Here is a 19,744-nt window from a genome sequence, read left to right as displayed (position 1 = left end):
GCCTCTGCCCACAGACTATAATATCCTGTAAAATGCACTGTAAAAGTCTCCGTTCGTCTATTTGGACTGGCACGAACCAGAGACTTGTTAAGCCTAATTTTCCCCATGCACATCCCTAGGGTTAATCACTACTCCAGGTTGTTCCAGTTTGGAGGATTCAACGGGAAAAGTCCTTCTAAGGACTAGAGCACCAAGGACTGAGTGTCGTCCGGTGATGGGGGTGGATAGAGCGAGTTCCCCATTCGATATAACTTCTAATTAGTGGGGTAATAGCTGCTTGATCCAAGGAGATATCTGACTGCCATTTTGGGGTCAAGAAGGAAATGTTTTCCTAGTTTGTTGCAAAATTGGAAGCGCTTCAGATTTTTTGCCTTCTTTTGGATCAACAGCAAAAACATGTGAGGAAAGCTGAACTTGATTGACACAAGTCTCTTTTCAACTATGTAATTTTTAATATTTTTTTCCTGACAGGATCTAGTTGGACATTATCAACAAAACTCGTTAAAAGATTGCTTTAAACTTCTGGAAACAACTCTACAATTTTCATTCAAAGAACCAGAGAACAGAGCAAACCCTAGGACTGGTAAGTGCTAGGGAACCCCGCGTATAACACTAGGAAACAAGGATGCACCAGGCACAGAAAAGGGAATTAATGGGAAAGGGTTGGTGCAGAATGTTTGGGCAAAGGGGGTCTTCACGATTCCAAATTCCTCCTGAGGGCAAGCATTATGACTTGATGTGCATAAGCTGTCCTCATCATTAATTCACTACACTGATGGAACTTTATTTGCGCTAAGATAAGTGTTTGAGCTACAAAATCAGTTGAAACCACTCTCTAGACTTGTTTATAGAGTTTAAACTTTGTGTGGACACAATTGAAAATGTAGTTGTTCTAGTGTGTATATTATGTCCTTGCAGGCTTTTTATTGTAAATGCTGTCTTTTTAGAAAAAAAAGCAGTGTTTATATTAGTACCCAGGGACATTTACAGCGGCAGTCACTCAAACGGCCACTAGAGGTGCTTCATGGGTCAGTGTGTTCAGCGTCATGGAGGCCATGAACTTTCCACAGAGAGATGCACTGATTCAATGCATCTCTATGAGGAGAAGCTGATTGGTGCATTTTGAGAAAGCATTGGATTGGCTGAGATCATCAAGTTTGATAATCTCAGCCAAGGGGTGGAGCGTGAGCTTTTTAACTGGAGGTAAGAGGTGCCGGGGGCCTAAACAGCTATTAAGACCTATAGTGTCAGGAATACACATTTGCATTCCTGACATTATAGTGTTCCTTTAATAACAGAGATAAAAAGTTTGCTGGAATTTTTTATTTTAAGTATTTTTAAAAAAATTGTATGTACCAGTAGCTCTGGCAAATAAATAGAAATTATGTGTATATTTATGTGAGACTTTGTATTCCTATAGGGGAAAAAATGCTATGTTTACATTTGGAGTTAAGCCAGCCTCTAGTGGCTGTCTTCCGACAGCCACTAGAGGCGCATCTACGCAGAGCGTTCATAGGAAAGCATTGAGAAAGCATTCTGCTCCGCTGACGTCAGACAGGGGAGCTGACGTCGGCGGGGGAGGAGAGGTCACCAGCGCAGAGGAAGCCCGGCGCTGGAATAAGGTAAGCTGCTGAAGGGGTTTCAGCGCCATGGGAGGGGGAGCCTGAGGATGGGGGCACCCTCAGGACACTACAGTGATAGCGATCCTTTAAATATGTTAATCCCACACAAGGATAGCAAATTAGGGAGTTATCTACTAAACAGCTGATATATCAAAATTTAGAAAGGGGCATTTCTTCATTTTGATCTTTCAGCGGTTTAGCAGATAACTCCCTAATTTGCTATCCTTGTGTAGGAAATTAAAGGATACCAAATTAGGGAGCTATCTACTAAACAGCCGAAAGATCAAAATTAAGAAATGGCATAGTTTTCTAATCTGATACTTTTATGTGCATTGCCATATTTAAAGGGATACTCCAGGCACCCAGACCACTTCTGCCCATTGGAGTGGTCTGGGTGCCAACTCCCACTAAACTTAACCCTGCAATTGTAAATATTGCAGTTTTCATAAACTGCAATATTTACCTTGCAGGGTGAACTCCTCCTCTAGTGGCTGTCTACCAGACAGCCACTAGAGGGCACTTCCTGGTCTATAGCACAGGTTTTCTGTGCTATAGCGTCGCTGGACGTACTCACGCTCGCTAAAATCCACATAGGAAAGCAGTGAAAGCATTTTCAATGCATTCCAATGGGGAGGTCTAATGCGTGTGCGCGGCATTGCTGCGCATACGCATTAGGTCTCATCCCGCCGGCAGCCGTGCATGCGCAATCGGTCTCCCACGCCGGCTGACCATAAACCACCACCGAGGGACATCGGAAGTGGTCTTAGGTAAGTCACTGAAGGGGTTTTCACCCCTTCAGCAACATGGGATCGGGGGTGGGAGCGAGAGGGGACCTGCAGTGTCAGGAAAACGATTTGTTTTCCTGGCACTGGAGTGTCCCTTTAAGGATATCAAATAATGGATCTGTCTGCGCCCTTGTTTGGGATCGTATAATTATGGCAATCAAACACAAGGGCACCAAATTAGAGGGCATTTGGATAGCTCCACTAAACTCCACTTGTATCTTTTTTGTTTCCCGTTTGACTATTTTGGACTTAAATTAGAAATTTACTTGGAATTCACTTTGCATTCCCGGCAATTCTTACTTTGGTGAATAACCCCATTCATTGATTAAAATCACAACTTCTTATGCAGGAGTTTTTTCTCACTTGTCTTCACAGATAAGATGAAATATTTTGGGTCAGCCCGAGCACGGTATGATTTCTGTGCAAGAGATAGAACAGAACTGTCTTTGAAGGAGGGAGATGTGATCAGGATCCTAAGCAAGAAAGGACATCAAGGCTGGTGGAAAGGAGAAGTATATGGCAAGGTGAGAAACTGCACATATCTTATTTCTTTCCATACAATTAGAATGCTTCTACACTAGAGTGGATTAGCAGGTACCAGGCAAGCACACATGATAGTTGTGGGGCCCTGCTAATTATTTCACCTGCCCACTCCATTAGGGCAAGGCAGATGAAAATGTATTGGGATTCCATAGGATTTTATTTGATTCCCTCTTTGAATAAAAAGCAAAGGCATATCTCCAGAATCCTTAAAGGAGCACTCTAGGGTCAGGAACACAAACATGTATTCCCGACACTATAGTGTTAAAGCCACCATCTACTCTCTCCCCCAGGCCTCCTCTTGCCTCCCTAATTATAGTAAAATATTACTTTTATTCAAGTCTGCAGCTGCTGGCTCTACCCCTGTCTGCCTCTGAATCTGCCTGCTGTCTGCTGACATCATCAAAAGTGGTGATCTGAGCAAATAACAATGCTTCCCCATAGGGTTGGCTGAGACTGTCAAGGAGGCAAAACAGGGGCAGAGCCAGCACAAGATTAATTGAATCAATGCATCTCTATGAGGAAAGTTCAATGTCTGCATAGAGAGGGTGGAGACACTGAATGGTAGTACAGCACATTGTGCAGCACTGCTCAAGGAAGCAGCTTTAGTGGACATCTGAGGAGTGGCCAGTGGAGTTATCCCTAGGCTGTAATGAAAACACTGCATTTTCTTTAAAAAGACCGTGTTTACAGCAAAAAGTCTGCAGGGAATGATTCTACTCACCATAACAAATGCAATAAGCTGTAGTTGTTCTGGTGACTATAGTGTCCCTTTAAGTAACTTCAGAGGATCCAATATGGTGTCTCTTTCTCCCAAAAAAATATAAATCAAACATGGGTCACATGGGCACATTTGGGAATGGCTGAGGGAGTACAAAGGGGAGTGAAAGTTAATAACCAGGCGGTATAATACCTCATTATACTGCCTCCAATCCTCTCAATGCAATGGTATGAATGGATGGAGATACAATGTAGAACGGTTCTGGTGTACCTAATGTACCACACAGGAGAGAGGGAGACGGACTAGCACTAAGCTGCTCTAAAACTGGTAATGATAGGGATTCACTAAAAACCTATATAGAACAAGGGAAAAGAACTCTCTAGAAGAGTGGGGATACCAGGAGCTGGCTAGGTGACTAATGGCTAAAATACTACTAAATAGAGAATAAAAATATAAAAATATAAATATATGGTACTATGCCTTTAAATCTGGAATAGACAAAGTATCCCTATAAATGTGCAAAAATGTGAATAAAGGTGCTATGAGTGGAGATCTCAAATAAATGGAATATCCCTTTAAATGTGCAAAGTTACAAAGAGAATGCTGCCATACCTTTAAATATCCTTTAACAATGTGCAAACATGCAAAGCAGTGCTATATAGGGGGGTGATAAATAGAAAAAATGTGTATATATATATATATATAAATAAATACAAAAATACAAAAAGGGAAAAATTAGAGACCAAATTCTCTGCTGGATGACCAACAAATATGTATGAAACTGGTGTCTATATCCCAAACAACATGAGGGATAAATGATACCTGTTGCAAATAATAATAAGGAACTGTTAGCTTTAGGCAATAAAAATGGAAACAATATATCGCTGGAAAACTGAAGCATAAATCTGGATCACTTCATATAAAAAGTGCCAGTTTATTGAATATATTAAAATAACTTGGAAAAAGTTCAATATAATAAAAATACAGGTCACACTAGATTCAGAAGTGCATTACCAGACTGATGCATAGAAAAATAACAGCAAGGACCTTCGGATTGTTAAGGATGGATACGGATTGTGTTGATTCAATATACAGCTGCCGGTGAGGATGGCTTGTGTCTGTGAGCACGTCCCGAGCAGGAGCCTCACTTCAGGGGACGTGCAGGACAGATGCCTTCGGTGGCGGTACTTTCCAAACAGGTCCTGCGTGTGGAGATTAGTGGTGCTGCTGGTACATGCGTCTGATCCCGTGTGTTGCTGGGACGCCTGTCTTACGCGTTTCGTAGGGAATGGGCCCTACTTCATCAGAGACATAATAGTGTCTAGTGCTTCAGTTCTTCTTTATATACATTGCCTAATTATCAATCATACGTTTAGGTGTTTAAACCAATATATTCTATACTAATAAAAACAGTATTTGTACCTGCATAAAATGATACATACATATATATAAAATGCAAATCATTGCCACTAGGGTAAAAACAATATTTATAAAATCTCATAAAATGTAGATAAATACATAGGACCGGTAAATGCAAAAATACAGGAAAGCAATATATGAATGTTCCAAATGAAAGGAACATATATAATGAATTAATTAGAGATGATAAAATGCTGGACATAAAATGCTGGACATAATTATATATACATAAAGATAGGTGGATAAAATCATAATAGTATATTGACTACATATGGATAACCAATACTAGATAGGTACCATATAGGTATAGTGTGAATCCATCCTTCTAGGAGAAAACAGGAGAAAAATAATAATTAATGATAAATAATATAATAATATACAAAATAATAATAAATAAATAATTCCTGGTGGTGGTCTATAACTATAAATAAAGATTAAAAAAAAAAAGAGGGGGGGACTTTAAATAAAGATGGAGAAGAAAAAAAAAAACAAGGGGGACTTTAAATAAAGATTGAAAAAAGGGGGGACTTTAAATAAAGATTAAAATAAATAAATAAATAAAAAATTTAAAAAAAAATAAAAAAATTATTATGTCTCTGATGAAGTAGGGCCCATTCCCTACGAAACGCGTAAGACAGGCGTCCCAGCAACACACGGGATCAGATGCATGTACCAGCAGCACCACTAATCTCCACACGCAGGACCTGTTTGGAAAGTACCGCCACCGGAGGCATCTGTCCTGCACGTCCCCTGAAGTGAGGCTCCTGCTCGGGACGTGCTCACAGACACAAGCCATCCTCACCGGCAGCTGTATATTGAATCAACACAATCCATATCCATCCTTAACAATCCGAAGGTCCTTACTGTTATTTTCCTATGCATCAGTCTGGTAATGCACTTCTGAATCTAGTGTGACTTGTATTTTTATTATATTTAACTTTTTCCAAGTTATTTTAATATATTCAATAAACTGGCACTTTTTATATGAAGTGATCCAGTTTTATGCTTCAGTTTTCCAGCGATATATTGTTTCCATTTTTATTGCCTAAAGCTAACAGTTCCTTATTATTATTTGCAACAGGTATCATTTATCCCTCATGTTGTTTGGGATATAGACACCAGTTTCATACATATTTGTTGGTCATCCAGCAGAGAATTTGGTCTCTCATTTTTCCCTTTTTGTATTTTTGTATTTATGTATATATATATATATATATATATATATACACATTTTTTCTATTTATCACCCCCCTATATAGCACTGCTTTGCATGTTTGCACATTTTTAAAGGTATAGCAGCATTCTCTTTGTAACTTTGCACATTTAAAGGGATATTCCATTTATTTGAGATCTCCACTCATAGCACCTTTATTCACATTTTTGCACATTTATAGGGATACTTTGTCTATTCCAGATTTAAAGGCATAGTACCATATATTTATATTTTTATTCTCTATTTAGTAGTATTTTAGCCATTAGTCACCTAGCCAGCTCCTGGTATTCCCACTCTTCTAGAGAGTTCTTTTCCGTTGGAGATACAATATTTATTTATTTACAAAATATTTTACCAGGAAAGATACATTGAGATTTCTCTCGTTTTCAAGTATGCCTTTTATTTATTTATAATTAGGTGGGCCAGGAGTTCCATTGGCTTAAATACTAAAAAAAACCAAAAACAATGCATAGACCCCCAGTACTAAGTAAAGTACACCCAATTCCTCAATATATACACATGGTGCAGAAAGAATGTGAATCCCCTTTAAGGTACCCCACCCAGATAACCAACCTTTCAGTAGGTGTGCCTAACCCTCCCAGATAGCAGTGTTGTATTTTCCCACTCTTCCCATTGTCCCTCTACCTCTAATTATTATAGAGGTGTATTACCTAAGTTTTTGTAATTAAAGTTTTTCTTAAAGAGAATTTAAAAATAATCTTGCATACGATAGAAAAGTAATACTCACGACCGAAACCCTGATAAGACAAACACCCAACAGAAACTGCAAACCACTTGATACAGGCGACTCACAGGCCCAGAAGAGACAAGCAAACCCAGTGATGGATAGCCAGGGCCTCCCCTGCGACCGGGGCACCGGTAGCCCGCACAGGATAAAAAGGACCCCGGGGAGGGAGAGCTCACACAGACGTGTGGACACAAAATGTAACAGAGGTCACACACCCAGGGAAAACCAAGAGAAAGCGAGTTGGTCCACACAACAGGTGGCGTAAACAGCCAGCGACCTACAGGTCTCGTACTTTGTATAAACACAAACCACTGAAAATGTTTTCGCTACTGCACAAAAGGGTTGGGCCAGTGGAACCTGAATTGTTCACTCTTCTATAATGTTTCCCTGTTTGTTTGTTTTTATGATAACCTGACCTAAAAACAAGCAATAAAGAATAAAAAAAAAAAAAAAAAAAATCTTGCAATGAGTGTGGATATAGAAGGCATATCTGTGCATATAATAGACAAAAAGAAACAAGGAAAGCAGAAGAGGGATTATCTACATTTAAAGAAAAAAAAACATTAAAATGAAAGAATTTCATATTCAAAATGTATTTGTTCAGTTCCCCATAATATCCAATTTAGTGAATAGACCTCAGTTATCAGAGTCCTCTTTGTATGATTTACATTTTACGTTTACTTTCTATTCAGGTTGGGTGGTTTCCATCAAACTACGTAGAAGATGATTATTCTGAATACTGCTGATTGGTAATTAAAGATCACACAACTGACAAATTATGTTTAAGGACACATGCTGAGAATGGATGCTTTCTGTGCCTCTATTAATGAATAAATTAAAAGTCTTACATGGACAAATCTCAAAACTCTGCCTGCAGCAAGTCACGGCAGGACATGATGTAGCTGAATCTCTAACCCCCTTTCCGGACAGGAAACGTTCCCATGCATATATACTTACCCACAGAAGCCACATCATGAATTACAACTTTCAAAAACTAGTATTTATTTGTGGAGTGCTCCCAACATTGTACATGTTGCAGACTGGAACCCTATTATACAGCCTTGCTAAATGATGCCAAACAGTTGCCTTTTAAACAAAGAATTGGTTATATATGTGTTAATTATAAATTAATTGCATGTGATAGTGTGATGTTCCATGATGTTTAAGAATCTAGAAGCTGTCCTTGTTGAATTTATTTACACACTCCTGTCTACATCCAGAGTTTTGTGTTGTCTTTGTAAAGAAAACATGAACTCACCTATTGAGTTCAAAAATGTAAGTTTTATTATTTGCACGTTTTATGTTTTCCTCTTAAGTAAAGAAAAATAAATTTTTACCACTAGCCTCGTGTATAGATACTATCAACTCTACATTAAGTATTTATAACTTCCTCAAATAGAAAACCACAAATTGTATTTCCTGGGTAGTGCATCAGTTCAATTCTCACCCCTCTAGTGCTCAAAGTGTTAACAAGGAAGTGACTGGTGAATACATATTCTCTTAGTTACCCCATGATTTGTGACAAAAACTTTTGTGATACAAAGGGTAACATTTCTTCTAAACATGCAGGTGCTCAACAGACTAGCTAGAAACAACATTCTACTTGTTTTTCACTAACTAGAACAGACCTGTCAAGTTACATGTTGGTGCTGCATGTTACTGTTATAGGAGAATTCTGAAGAAGCCACGCACAGAGAGTCTGGACACAGGTCAGTTCAGGAAGCAAAGGTCTTTATTTTCACCGATCGGGTCTCAGCTGAACTCATGTCCAAAATGTCTGAGCACATGGAGTACAGGCTTTTTATAAGCTAAATATCCCCCAACTGTACCCTTACACCAATCAACAAACAGTATTTACAGCCATAGGCGTGCGCAGCCTATTGCATTAGGGTGTGCACCCTAAAGCACAAGCACACGCGGCGTATATATATATATATATATATATACATATATATATATTTATGTATATGTATATATACACATATATACACACACAGACACAAAGCTGTGTGTGTGCTGTGTGAGGGTGCTGTTAGTGTGATGTGTGAGGGTGCTGGTAGTGTACTATGTGGGTGAGGGTGTTTGTGTGTGCGTGCTTGTGAGGGTGCTGTGAATGTACTGTGTGTCAGGGTGCTGTTTGTGTGTGTGTGTGCACTTGTGAGGGTGCTGTAAATGTACTGTGTGTGAGGGTGATGTGTGTTTGTGAGGGTACTGTTAGTGTGCTGTGTGAGAGTGCTGTTTGTGTAATGTGTGTGAGAGTGCTGTGTGTTTGTGAGGGTGCTGTGTGTGTGGGTGCTGTATGTGTGTGTGGGTGCTGTGTATGTGTGTGGGTGCTGTGTATGTGTGTGGGTGCTGTGTATGTGTGTGGGTGCTGTGTATGTGTGTGGGTGCTGTGTGTGTCTGTGGGTGCTGTGTATGTCTGTGGGTGCTGTGTATGTGTGTGGGTGCTGTGTATGTCTGTGGGTGCTGTGTATGTCTGCGGGTGCTGTGTATGTCTGTGGGTGCTGTGTATGTCTGTGGGTGCTGTGTATGTCTGTGGGTGCTGTGTATGTGTGTGGGTGCTGTGTATGTCTGTGGGTGCTGTGTATGTCTGTGGGTGCTGTGTATGTCTATGGGTGCTGTGTATGTCTATGGGTGCTGTGTGTGGGTGCTGTATGTGTGTTGGTGCTGTGTATATGTGTGTGTGGGTGACTGTGGGGGGTGGAGGTACATTACTCAATATCCCCCCTCCCTTCTTACTTTATGTAGGGAGGGGGGATATTTCCTTGCTGCTTTCCCTGGTGGTCCAGTGGAGGTGGGGGCAGATCAGTTATCCCCCCTCCCTTCTTACCTTATGCCTGGGAGGGGGGATCCTGCTGCCGCCATCCATCCCTGGTGGTCCAGTGGAGAGTGAACTCTAGCCCCGCAGGGCTAGAGTTCACTCACGCGAGATCTGAGCGTTGCCGCGGCAACGCTCAGATCTCGCGAGAGGAACCCGGCGGAGCTGCTGGCAAGAGCTCCGCCGGTCCTCTCCTGCCTCCCTCACTGCCTGTGAGCCGGTGAGGGGAGGCTGAGAGCAGAGCCGGCGCTCAGATAGCGCCGGCTCTGCATGGACCGACAGAGGGGATCCTGAGATCTCCCCTGCCGGTCTCAATACATCGGCGTGCCGCGGGGATTAGGGTGTGCCCAGGCACACCCGGCACACCCCGTGCGCACGCCTATGTTTACAGCATTACCTTATATGGATAGGCAGTATGGCACTAGGAGAATGGAATGTGGTTTTTCAAATCTGGCACATGCTCAGTACATTGATGCCAGTATCCTAGCTACGTGTACTTGTAGATAACATGTGAAGATTTTAGGCCTAGGGGGGCGGAGCCTGGCAGCCATGCCGAACAGCCGCACACAACATGGGCTCCAAGGCAAACATTTTAAAGAAACGGAAATAAGCGAGAAAAAGTCCTCAAATTTGCTTACACAACAGCCCCAGCCTAAAGGGCTCACCAAAGCGGCAATACAAGCCAGAAGTCCCAACTGCCAGCGACAGTCTCTTACCGGGGATCGACCCGAGGCCTACGGAAGGCAAGAGCAGGCGACGCGAGGGAGGCGGCCGATCCCTCCGCAGCAGCAGCCTTCTTGGATTAAGGTCTCCCCGGAGGACTCTACCTCCCCCCTGCCCATGCCGGCGGGGGATATCCCGGCAAACACAAGCGACGACCCAGCACCAGGGAATCAACCAGGCCCTACCTGCACAGCTGCACAAACAGAGAAAAACATGGTGGACACCACGTGCAGCCTCGCGCCCAGCACCATACTGCCCCAACTAGCGGAGAAGATCGACCGCCTACTGCAGGACTTTTGGGCCAAACTTGCCCTCCGCAGGAACACTTCCAAGGCGAGGCCACCCGCAAAGCGCCCACAAGAAATGGCACCAACACTAAGGGTCAAGAAGAGGAGGCAAGCGCCTCGGAGAGTGCCACGACGCAAAAAGCTTGGCACTGCCAAGCTACACCATCCTAGGTCACGGCCTAGGCAAGGACAGTCCACCACGAATCACCCACGCTCTCAGGGAGCTGCTTCCAGTCAGAGACACAAGCATTCCACGGAGAGAAGTCCTCTACTGAGGAGTTGCAAATCTTCTGACGGGCAAAGTCGCCAAACCCGAATATTCACTGTCCAACAGAGACTTACCACACCTGGAGACCGCGGATGGCCTCATGCTTCCCTAAGAGGTCTGAGATATGACTATCGCAGCCGCTCCCAGCAAGGTGACGTGCGGCACCACGGCATCACATATCATATACTGCTACAGCTCATGGACCTGATTACACAGCTGCAAGTACCCTGTAATAGCACACCTAGGGCCATGTTACGGGCCTCTAGAAGGGGTATAGGCTAAACAACATGGACTGCTGGGAGGCTTCATCCTACTCTTCTGCAACACACTGCACGAACAGACCACATGGCCCATAGCCAGCATTACTTTATCTTATGTTATTTTTCACGTTATTATACTGTTATACTTGTCTTCTTTAGCTACTAAGACCACCTACACAGGTCCCCAGCCTCCTGTATCACATACCCTACAATATGGGAACCTTAAGCAATCAATGGAGCTGCAGGGGTAGTACCCTCTGGTCACACATGCCTAGCACACTGGTATGAGCAAAATGTCAACCTTTTAAGCTAAGAACATGCGCTGATCAGCAGCACACTTAGCCTGTTATACTCAAAGCGTTGCCCTACCGAAGGCTAGCCTCTTGTGTCCATAAGCTAGGTCTCCCCATAATTAAGTTATCAGTTTAATTGCTAGTTCAAAAGCTCTTACTTACCCGCTGACATCCTAGGCATCATACCTCTGCACTCTAACACAGCAACACATTTAATTTTTTACTAACGTTGGTTCACTAGCCTGTTATCTTACAAGTCGTATACTACAATCTATATTGAAGCCTGTTTCTTTAACTCACAAAAAAAGTGCAATTGTCTCACATGCCATGACAGTGTATACGAATGTTCGACCACATTAAGCTTGTAGATGCTGTCGTGGATCTACCAGCCTGTATGTAATTCTTTTGTTGCACGTCAAAATAAAGAATTATAAAAAAAAATAAAAAAAAAAATAATAATTTTAGGCCTACTAAATTTCGGGCTCAGCTAAGATCCCGTCACATTCCCCCCATTGATGCTTCTGATACGGAGTACTCCAAATGCATCACTTACCATACTTTGCCAATACCACTCAGGTACTTACAAAACAGGAGAAACTATGTGAGCATTCAAGATGAATCTTGATTACAAGTTATTTATCTCTGGGCTAAAGGTTCATGTGTCAAACTCCCATTTTCAAGTGAGTTTGCCACGAGTTCTTGGAGGGGACTACTTGCCAGCCTTTTACCCTGTGACTATGGCCCCTGCAATAGAACTGGCTAATATACTTCAAACGGGCTCTGTTCGTGCAATTGGGAGTATATGGTTAGTTTACCAAACAACTACACGAACAGAGACCACCCTGGAGCTTGTTAACACCTATTAACAACTTGGAACGTTTCTCACCGCAGTGTTCTAATTTGTGTCTGGGTGGGGGCGATTCCTATGAACAACCACGAGGTGGCGGCCATCTTGTTCGCATCTTGTTCGCATTAATGCAGGCAGCAGGGTTTGGGCATGAATCTCATGGAACTGAAATCAGATGCAGAAACTCCTGAACACCGCTGAACTTCCATCATCGCCTGCGTTCGTTTCTATTCAGCTTAGAAGGGCACTGTTCGGTGAGATCATTCGTCTAGATGAAGGGAACAAGCTCCAGGGTAAGACTATTGACTCCGTTCGGTAGTTCGTTCGATTGCAAACTACCGAACTAGACCGGCCGCAAGCCCTGATTCTCTGGAACTGTTTTGGGCATGAAACCATGCGTGCAGTCGGTCAAAAGAGACTTCCAGGAATTTCCCGAACCCCTGCTCTGATCTGGGTGATTTTTGGATATGTTGTTCACCCAGATCAGGGCTATCAGGGGATGTGACATATGGGGATATGTTGTATTTTGGGGTACTTATTAGACTTTATAAAAATGTGTGTTTTTTCTGTCTGGGGATAATTAAGTTATTGTATTATCTTCCTTAATTGTATCACAGGCAGAGGAGAGGGATTGTGTACTGTATGTGGGAGTGTCGTTCATTGTTACATTGTTTTTATTGGCTTGTCTACTTTGTGTCCTGTGCCCAACAAGGTCCACCTGGGTGTCAACCTTGTTGGGAAACTTGTATAAAAGGCAGTTTGACTCACTTAAAATGCTATTCCCGCTTATACTCCAAAACTGTGGGTCATCCATTTATTGGAGGGAAAGAAGATTTGCTCCTGTGTCTGCTGTTCCAGCTTGCAGAAGACTCAACAGGGGAAGTCCTTGTAAGGACTAGAGCTAATTCCCCATTTGGTTCCAGAGATCCCAGGACTGAGTATCATCCAGTGCCTGGGGGTGTCAATGCTAATTCCCCATTCGGCTCCAGGAAGGAGGTGGCGGTTCCAGGACCCCAGTCAAGCCATGGTGACTGAGGGCAAGAGTGCTGAGGTTTTACCCACTGTTCCAGCTAGGAAGCTGTCCTTTGGCAGAGGTACCTATTCGGGGTACCAGGTGATCTGTTACAGTTCATATCTCCAGATGGCCATTACGTGAGCTGCTGTCTTCCTTTCTATAGTGCTCTCAATAACACTACGTATGGACCGAATTATTAATGGAATCAAGCAGGGTAATAAGAAGCATAAGATAATAATAAGTACCACTCCTCCTACCAGTGCCTTTAACCCTCCAAATTGTTCGTACCAGCTTCCAAACCAACCAGGGCCATCTTTAACGCGGGGCAAACGGGGCAGCTGCCCTGGGCCCTGTCCCTGCTGGGGGGCCCAAGACAGCTGCTCTGTTTGCCCTCTGCCCGCAAACTATGGGGGCCCATCGGGTGGCCCATGCACTTAGGGCCACCCGGTGGGCCTGTGTCAGCAGGGGCCCGGTCGGGCGCTGTGGTGCTTTAACAGCGCGACCGGGCCCTTGCTTTTCGGCAACACTGGGAGGAAGTGACAGCCGCACGTCCCTTCCTCCCACAGAAAAAGGAGCTGCGCGGGAGGAAGGAGCTGTTCAGGAGGGGGCTAGGCCGGGAGAGAGCGAGAGCTTAACTCCCAGCCACCCCAGCCAGCCCACTGGACCCCAGGGAAGCCACCCTCCAGGAAAAGGTAAGAAACTGGAGGGTGGTTATCAAATTTTGCATGAGTGTCTAAGTGTGTGTGTGTGTATGTGTGTGTGTCAGTATATATGTGTGCATGTCTGTCAGTGTGTGTGTGAGTCTATCAGTGTCTGTGTGGTTCAGTATGTATGTGTGTATGTGTGTTTCAATATGGCTGTCTGTGAGTGTCAAAATGTCTGTATGTGTGTTTGTCTCTCAGTGTCTGTGTGTATGTGTGTTTCAGTATGTCTGTCTGTCTGTGTGTATGTGTGCCAGAATGTCTGTCAGTTTTTCAGTATGTATGTGTGTGTGTGTGAGTCTGTCAGTGTCTGTGTGGTTCAGTATGTATGTGTGTATGTGTGTTTCAGAATGGCTGTCTGTGAGTGTCAAAATGTGTCAAAATGTCTGTATGTGTGTTTGTCTCTCAGTGTCTGTGTGTATGTGTGTTTCAGTATGTCTGTCTGTCTGTGTGTATGTGTGCCAGAATGTCTGTCAGTGTGTCAGTATGTCTGTGTGTGTGTGAGTCTGTCAGTGTCTGTATGGTTCAGTATGTATGTCTGTGTATGTGTGTATGTGTGTTTCAGTATGGCTGTCTGTGAGTGTCAAAATGTCTGTATGTGTGTATGTCTGTCACTGTCTGTGTGTATGTGTGTTTCAGTATATCTGTCTGTCTGTGTGTGACAGAATGTCTATGTGTGAGTCTGTCAGTGTCCGTGTGGTTCTGTATGTCTGTGTTTGTCAATATGTCTGTCAGTGTATGTGTGTTTCAGTATGTCCATCTGTCTGTGTGTAAATGTGCCAGTATGTCTGTCAGTGTATCTGTATGTCTGTGTGTGTGAGTCCGTCAGTGTCTGTGTGGTTCAGTATGTCTTTGTGTATGTGTGTTTCAGTATGGCTGTCTGTGTCAGTACGTCTGTCAGAATGTGTCTCTGTATCTGTATGTTGTCCATTTGTGTTTGTGTGTGTGTATCTGTATGTGTCAGTGTTTGTATCTGTATATCTGCATGTGTGTCAGGTTGTGTGTCTGTATGTGTGTCAGTGTGTGTGTTGGTGTATCTATATGTAGTCAGTGTGTGTACCTTTGTATCTGCATGTATGTCAATGTTTGTATCTGTGTGTGTGTGTCTTTGTGTATCTGTATGTTCTTGTGTGTATCTATATGCGGTCAGTTTGTATCTGCATGTGTGCCAGGTAGTGTATTTGTGTGTATCTATATGCGGTCAGTTTGTATCTGCATGTGTGCCAGGTAGTGTATTTGTGTGTATCTATATGTAGTCAGGGAGGCCCAAGTAAATGCTTGCCAAGGGTCCAATCAAAATTAAAGACGGCCCTGAAACCAACTACCTGGATTATACCCGTTCCATATCTGAGTAGGTATGTGCGTTAATTTAACCATGTGGCTAGTAAGGTCAACTACAGCTTGCCCTTCGTCATCTATATACAGACAGCAATTACTGAGATTACATTTTCCGCACACACCTCCTTTTACCGCTAATAAATAGTCAAGGGCCAGCCTATTTTGGTAAATCGCTGACCTCATACGGTTATTCTGTTTTGCTAGGAGGTTAAGTACTTCAGCTGTCTAATTGGTTATTATCTCAACCACTGCCTGTAATCTTATAATGCGGTTGAGCAGGTATATGGGGGTTCAGTAACCATAAGTACCATCTTCAGCCCAAGTCGCAGGTCCATAGAATTAGTAATTTGCTCTGGTGGCCATTCATCATCTTCCTAATTACCTATATTTAATGGTGCTCGCTTCTTCCTATGGTTTACATCACAGACCTTAACTACCAAGGTCTCTCCTGTTTGGATTGACAAGAAGAAGAAGGATGGTTTGAGCATACATGGCACACATGCCCCTGCCCAATCTTGTGGTAATTCAGAATACGCCTTCTTACCACAAAACCAGTATACATTTTCTGGTGCTCTCCAGTTAGATGTAGCTGATAGATCAAACCATACCTCTCTTAAATTGGTGTAATTAACAAAAGGGTTAGTAGGTTCTGAGACAATTTAAGCTGATCACCAAGTAGTATTATGGCTACAAGCATTATATGCTGTCTGCCCTAGACAAGTCAACTCGCCTACATGTGTTTTATCCATTGGGCCTGCCCTAGCTAAGCATACATGAACGATTATTTATGTTTTTAATTGCCATTCCGATTTTTCCCGTATGGTTGCTTGATTACTGGAGTGGGAAGGCATCTGTTGCTCATTTGTCTCAGAACCAGAGTACCATACTTCTCTTGCTTCCCTTCTCCATTGGTCTCCCATATTTGTACCTCCACATACAAAGCAGTTAGTTATATTAAGGCTACTTGCAATACTCTCAGCCAGATCGATGAACAGGTTTTTAACAGTGTGAGGGACTTCATCTTCAACACTCATCTCCTCATAAAATGAATGGAATACCTGATGAGTTTTGGCATTCAGGGTCTTGGTATCAAGGCCTATATATAGGATGGCTCCTAGGTCTGTCCCTGTACCATATATTTGGAAACCAAAAAGATTCCCACGGAATTTGCAACAGAATTCGGCTAGTCTACTCGTTCCAGAATCCACAATCTAGTGAACGGAATTTACAACAGAGTTCAACTAGTCCAGAAACTGGAATCCGACTAAACATATATACACCAGACAATATAGCAATACAAATGGTATATCCAATAGTGATACAGGCTCAAAACAGCTGTGAGGTATCCCCTATACATATACCTTAAAACATATATAACACAAAAACATTAGGTGGAGCGAAAAAGTATACTTCCCTCTCTTCTTTATGTATCTAGTAGTACTGTAAAGATAGAGAGGTATATAATAGTGCAGATATCTTTAAAACATAGTTGTGTACGGGATTATGAAGGGGGCGTATACTTAAAGTGAGTGTAGTTTTGATAAAACAAGAGTCGGTTGAGGTGTGCCAAAACCCGTCGGGTTAGGCCTGTAAAAAAGAGGGCCCACCTGGATAGATTGATATGAAAAGAGGGTGTGGTGGGAGGGGAATTTACAGAATCAACGAAGACAGGTAAGCAAGGGGTTTACTGGGTTATATAGGCCTTAAATCCCTCCCACAACTTCAGGCATACGCCTTATATTTGTGTACAGGATTATGAAAGGCGCGTATACTTAAAGTGAGTGTAGTTTTGATAAAACAAGAGTCGGTTGAAGTGTGCCGAAACCGACGAGAGATTAGGCCTGTAAAAAAGAGGGCCAAAAAGTATGCAAACATGTTTATTTATTACATGAACAACATTATTTAGACATGTTATAGAAAGCGAGTCTGATTTCTTTCTCTGGGTCTGGAATGTACCGGTTGTATGCAGAAGATTTCCAGCGACCCATTTTCTTTATGATATGTGTCGGAACCTGACTACTAGAGGCTGCAGTGGCAGCCCCAATAAGGAATGAGTGTCCTGAGAAGGAATCTGGATTGAGGCCAAGTCTGAGTAATACAGAACGTATGTATAGCATGAACAGTTTAGTGGTAAGTGGCTTTCCTTGTAGGGACAACAGAGGTAGTTCTGGATTTCTAATATACTGATTTTTTATCAAATTATCTAGCACTTGAGCACCATTTGGAACCGGTAGGGAAATACTTAATCTCCACTGGGGGGGCCTGCTTGGCTTGTTTTTGTGTGGGGGATCGAGAGAACATAATGATCATTTACTTTGGTCAAGTTTTTTTGCTTAAGGCAAATGTTAATGTCAGATATTTTCTCTACCGAAAATTCTATGGGTCTTAAACACCCGAAAAAGGCCAAATAAGCCGCTGACTTAATTACCAGGTTAGTGGTATGTTCAAAAGGACTTTTATCTAATAACTTGGAGATTTCTTTAAAGATGTTGCTGTCTATAGGGAGTCTCTTGATGGATTTTTGGACTTTTACTCTCTGGATACCTTTTAGTATGTTTTTTATGGGGTATGTGGATAAGAAGGGAGTCTCGTTTGGATAAAGAGTTAGCATGAAATGTTGTATCCCCGTCAAGTATAGTTCGATGGTATTGTAGGCTAGTTTTAACGAAAAGTGACAAAAAGTTGTAAATGCAACCATGGTTTCTACAGAAAAATTATTTATTATGTTAAATTCACGAACAAATTTCTTGAACAGGTCAAATGCCCTATCGTACGCCTTTTTAGTGTTAACTGCCAACCCTGCCTGTGCGAGAATTCTACTGTGATCTAATAACTGGTTTAATGCATGATTAGGTCTTTGAATTGAGGAGGTTGTTTGGGTTGCTTGTTTGCTGTAGGGTGCAGTCTGAAAAATCCCTGTAAATTAGAACGAAGCGTCACCTGCGTTATTGAAGATGCCTGGAACATGAATACAACAAATGTAGAACTGCCTATTTGCTGCCCACCCTGTAAGTTTCCTTACTAGATTCATAATTGACAGGGATTGAGAGCGGCCTTTGTTAATTATGTTACAAGCTGCTATGTTGTCAGAAAAACACCTAACTGCTTTACCCCTCCATTTTTCTCCCCAAATGTGTGCTGCTGCCACTATTGGAAAGATCTCGAACATTGCTGAGGTTTTGTCAAAGTTTTCTAGGGTAGCTGTTTCGGGTGGCCAACTGTCATAGACCCATTCGTCCCCGAATATCGCAGCGTACCCGATGGTAGCTGCAGCGTCTGTCCAGATAAACGGGGACTCGTCAGAGATGGGGGGAATGAACAATGACCTACCATTCCATGAGGATAAAAATAGACTCCACGTTTTTAGGTCAGCCCTTGCAGGATCTTTGCAGCCCTTGCATCTAGATTAATCTTAGTGTCGTCGTCAGGGAGGCCGTGTAGAAGAGAAAGTAACCTAGAGATGAAAGCCCTGCCTTGAGGAATAATCCTCATGGCGAAGTTAAGAGAACCCAAAAGTGACTGTAATTCTTTCCTGGTGCAGGACCCGTGATTGGTGCAGGTGTGAATATGAGTTAAGATTCTGTCTACTTTGACTTGAGGAAGGCTAGCTTGCATAGTTACAGAATTGAGTGTGATACCTAGGAAGGTTATTTCTGTACTGGGACCTTCTGTCTTATCTGGTGCTACTGGGACACCTAATTCCTTCAAAAGGGAGAGTGCATGTTGCAGACTGCGTGGTGTGTAGTGGTGAGGCTCAACATAAAGAAAATAATTGAGGTAGTGGATTACTACTGGGCACCTGGATTTGTTAAGTAGTAGCCAATTCAAGGTTTCTGCGAATATATCGAACATTTTTGGGCTGCTTTTGGAGCCGAAGGTCAGCCTAGTCGCAATATAGTAATTTTCTTCCCACTTAACGCCATGTAGATGCCAGAGTGACTGCTTAGTGGTAGAAGTTTGAAAGCATTTGTGATATCCGTTTTGCTTAACCAGGCTGCCTTACCAAAGTTGACATGCCTTGGCATCGTCTATTTTAGCATATTGTAGTGAGAAGTCTTCTGAAGGTATAAGGGAATTTAAACTTGGGGAGGTGGAAGAGTGAGGTGCTGAGAAATCGATTATTAACCTCTTTTTATTATTAAATTT

General features: G+C 42.7%; 1 protein-coding gene across 1 annotated transcript in view; it reads left to right on the top strand.

Moving 5' to 3' along the window:
- VAV1 (vav guanine nucleotide exchange factor 1) overlaps positions 1-8,333 on the top strand; it is a 159,935-nt gene extending 151,602 nt beyond the window's left edge. The window contains exons 25-27 of the mRNA XM_063444527.1: positions 472-583; positions 2,783-2,931; positions 7,741-8,333. Coding sequence (XP_063300597.1) covers positions 472-583; positions 2,783-2,931; positions 7,741-7,794 — 315 coding nt within the window. The 3' untranslated portion in view covers positions 7,795-8,333. The remainder of the gene's footprint in view (positions 1-471; positions 584-2,782; positions 2,932-7,740) is intronic.
- The last annotated feature ends 11,411 nt before the right edge of the window (positions 8,334-19,744 follow it).

Source organism: Pelobates fuscus, chromosome 1 (genome assembly GCF_036172605.1).
Source record: "Pelobates fuscus isolate aPelFus1 chromosome 1, aPelFus1.pri, whole genome shotgun sequence".
NCBI classification, from domain to species: Eukaryota; Metazoa; Chordata; class Amphibia; order Anura; family Pelobatidae; genus Pelobates; species Pelobates fuscus.
Note: the sequence above shows the minus strand (reverse complement) of the source record. Positions and strands in the feature narration are given on the sequence as shown.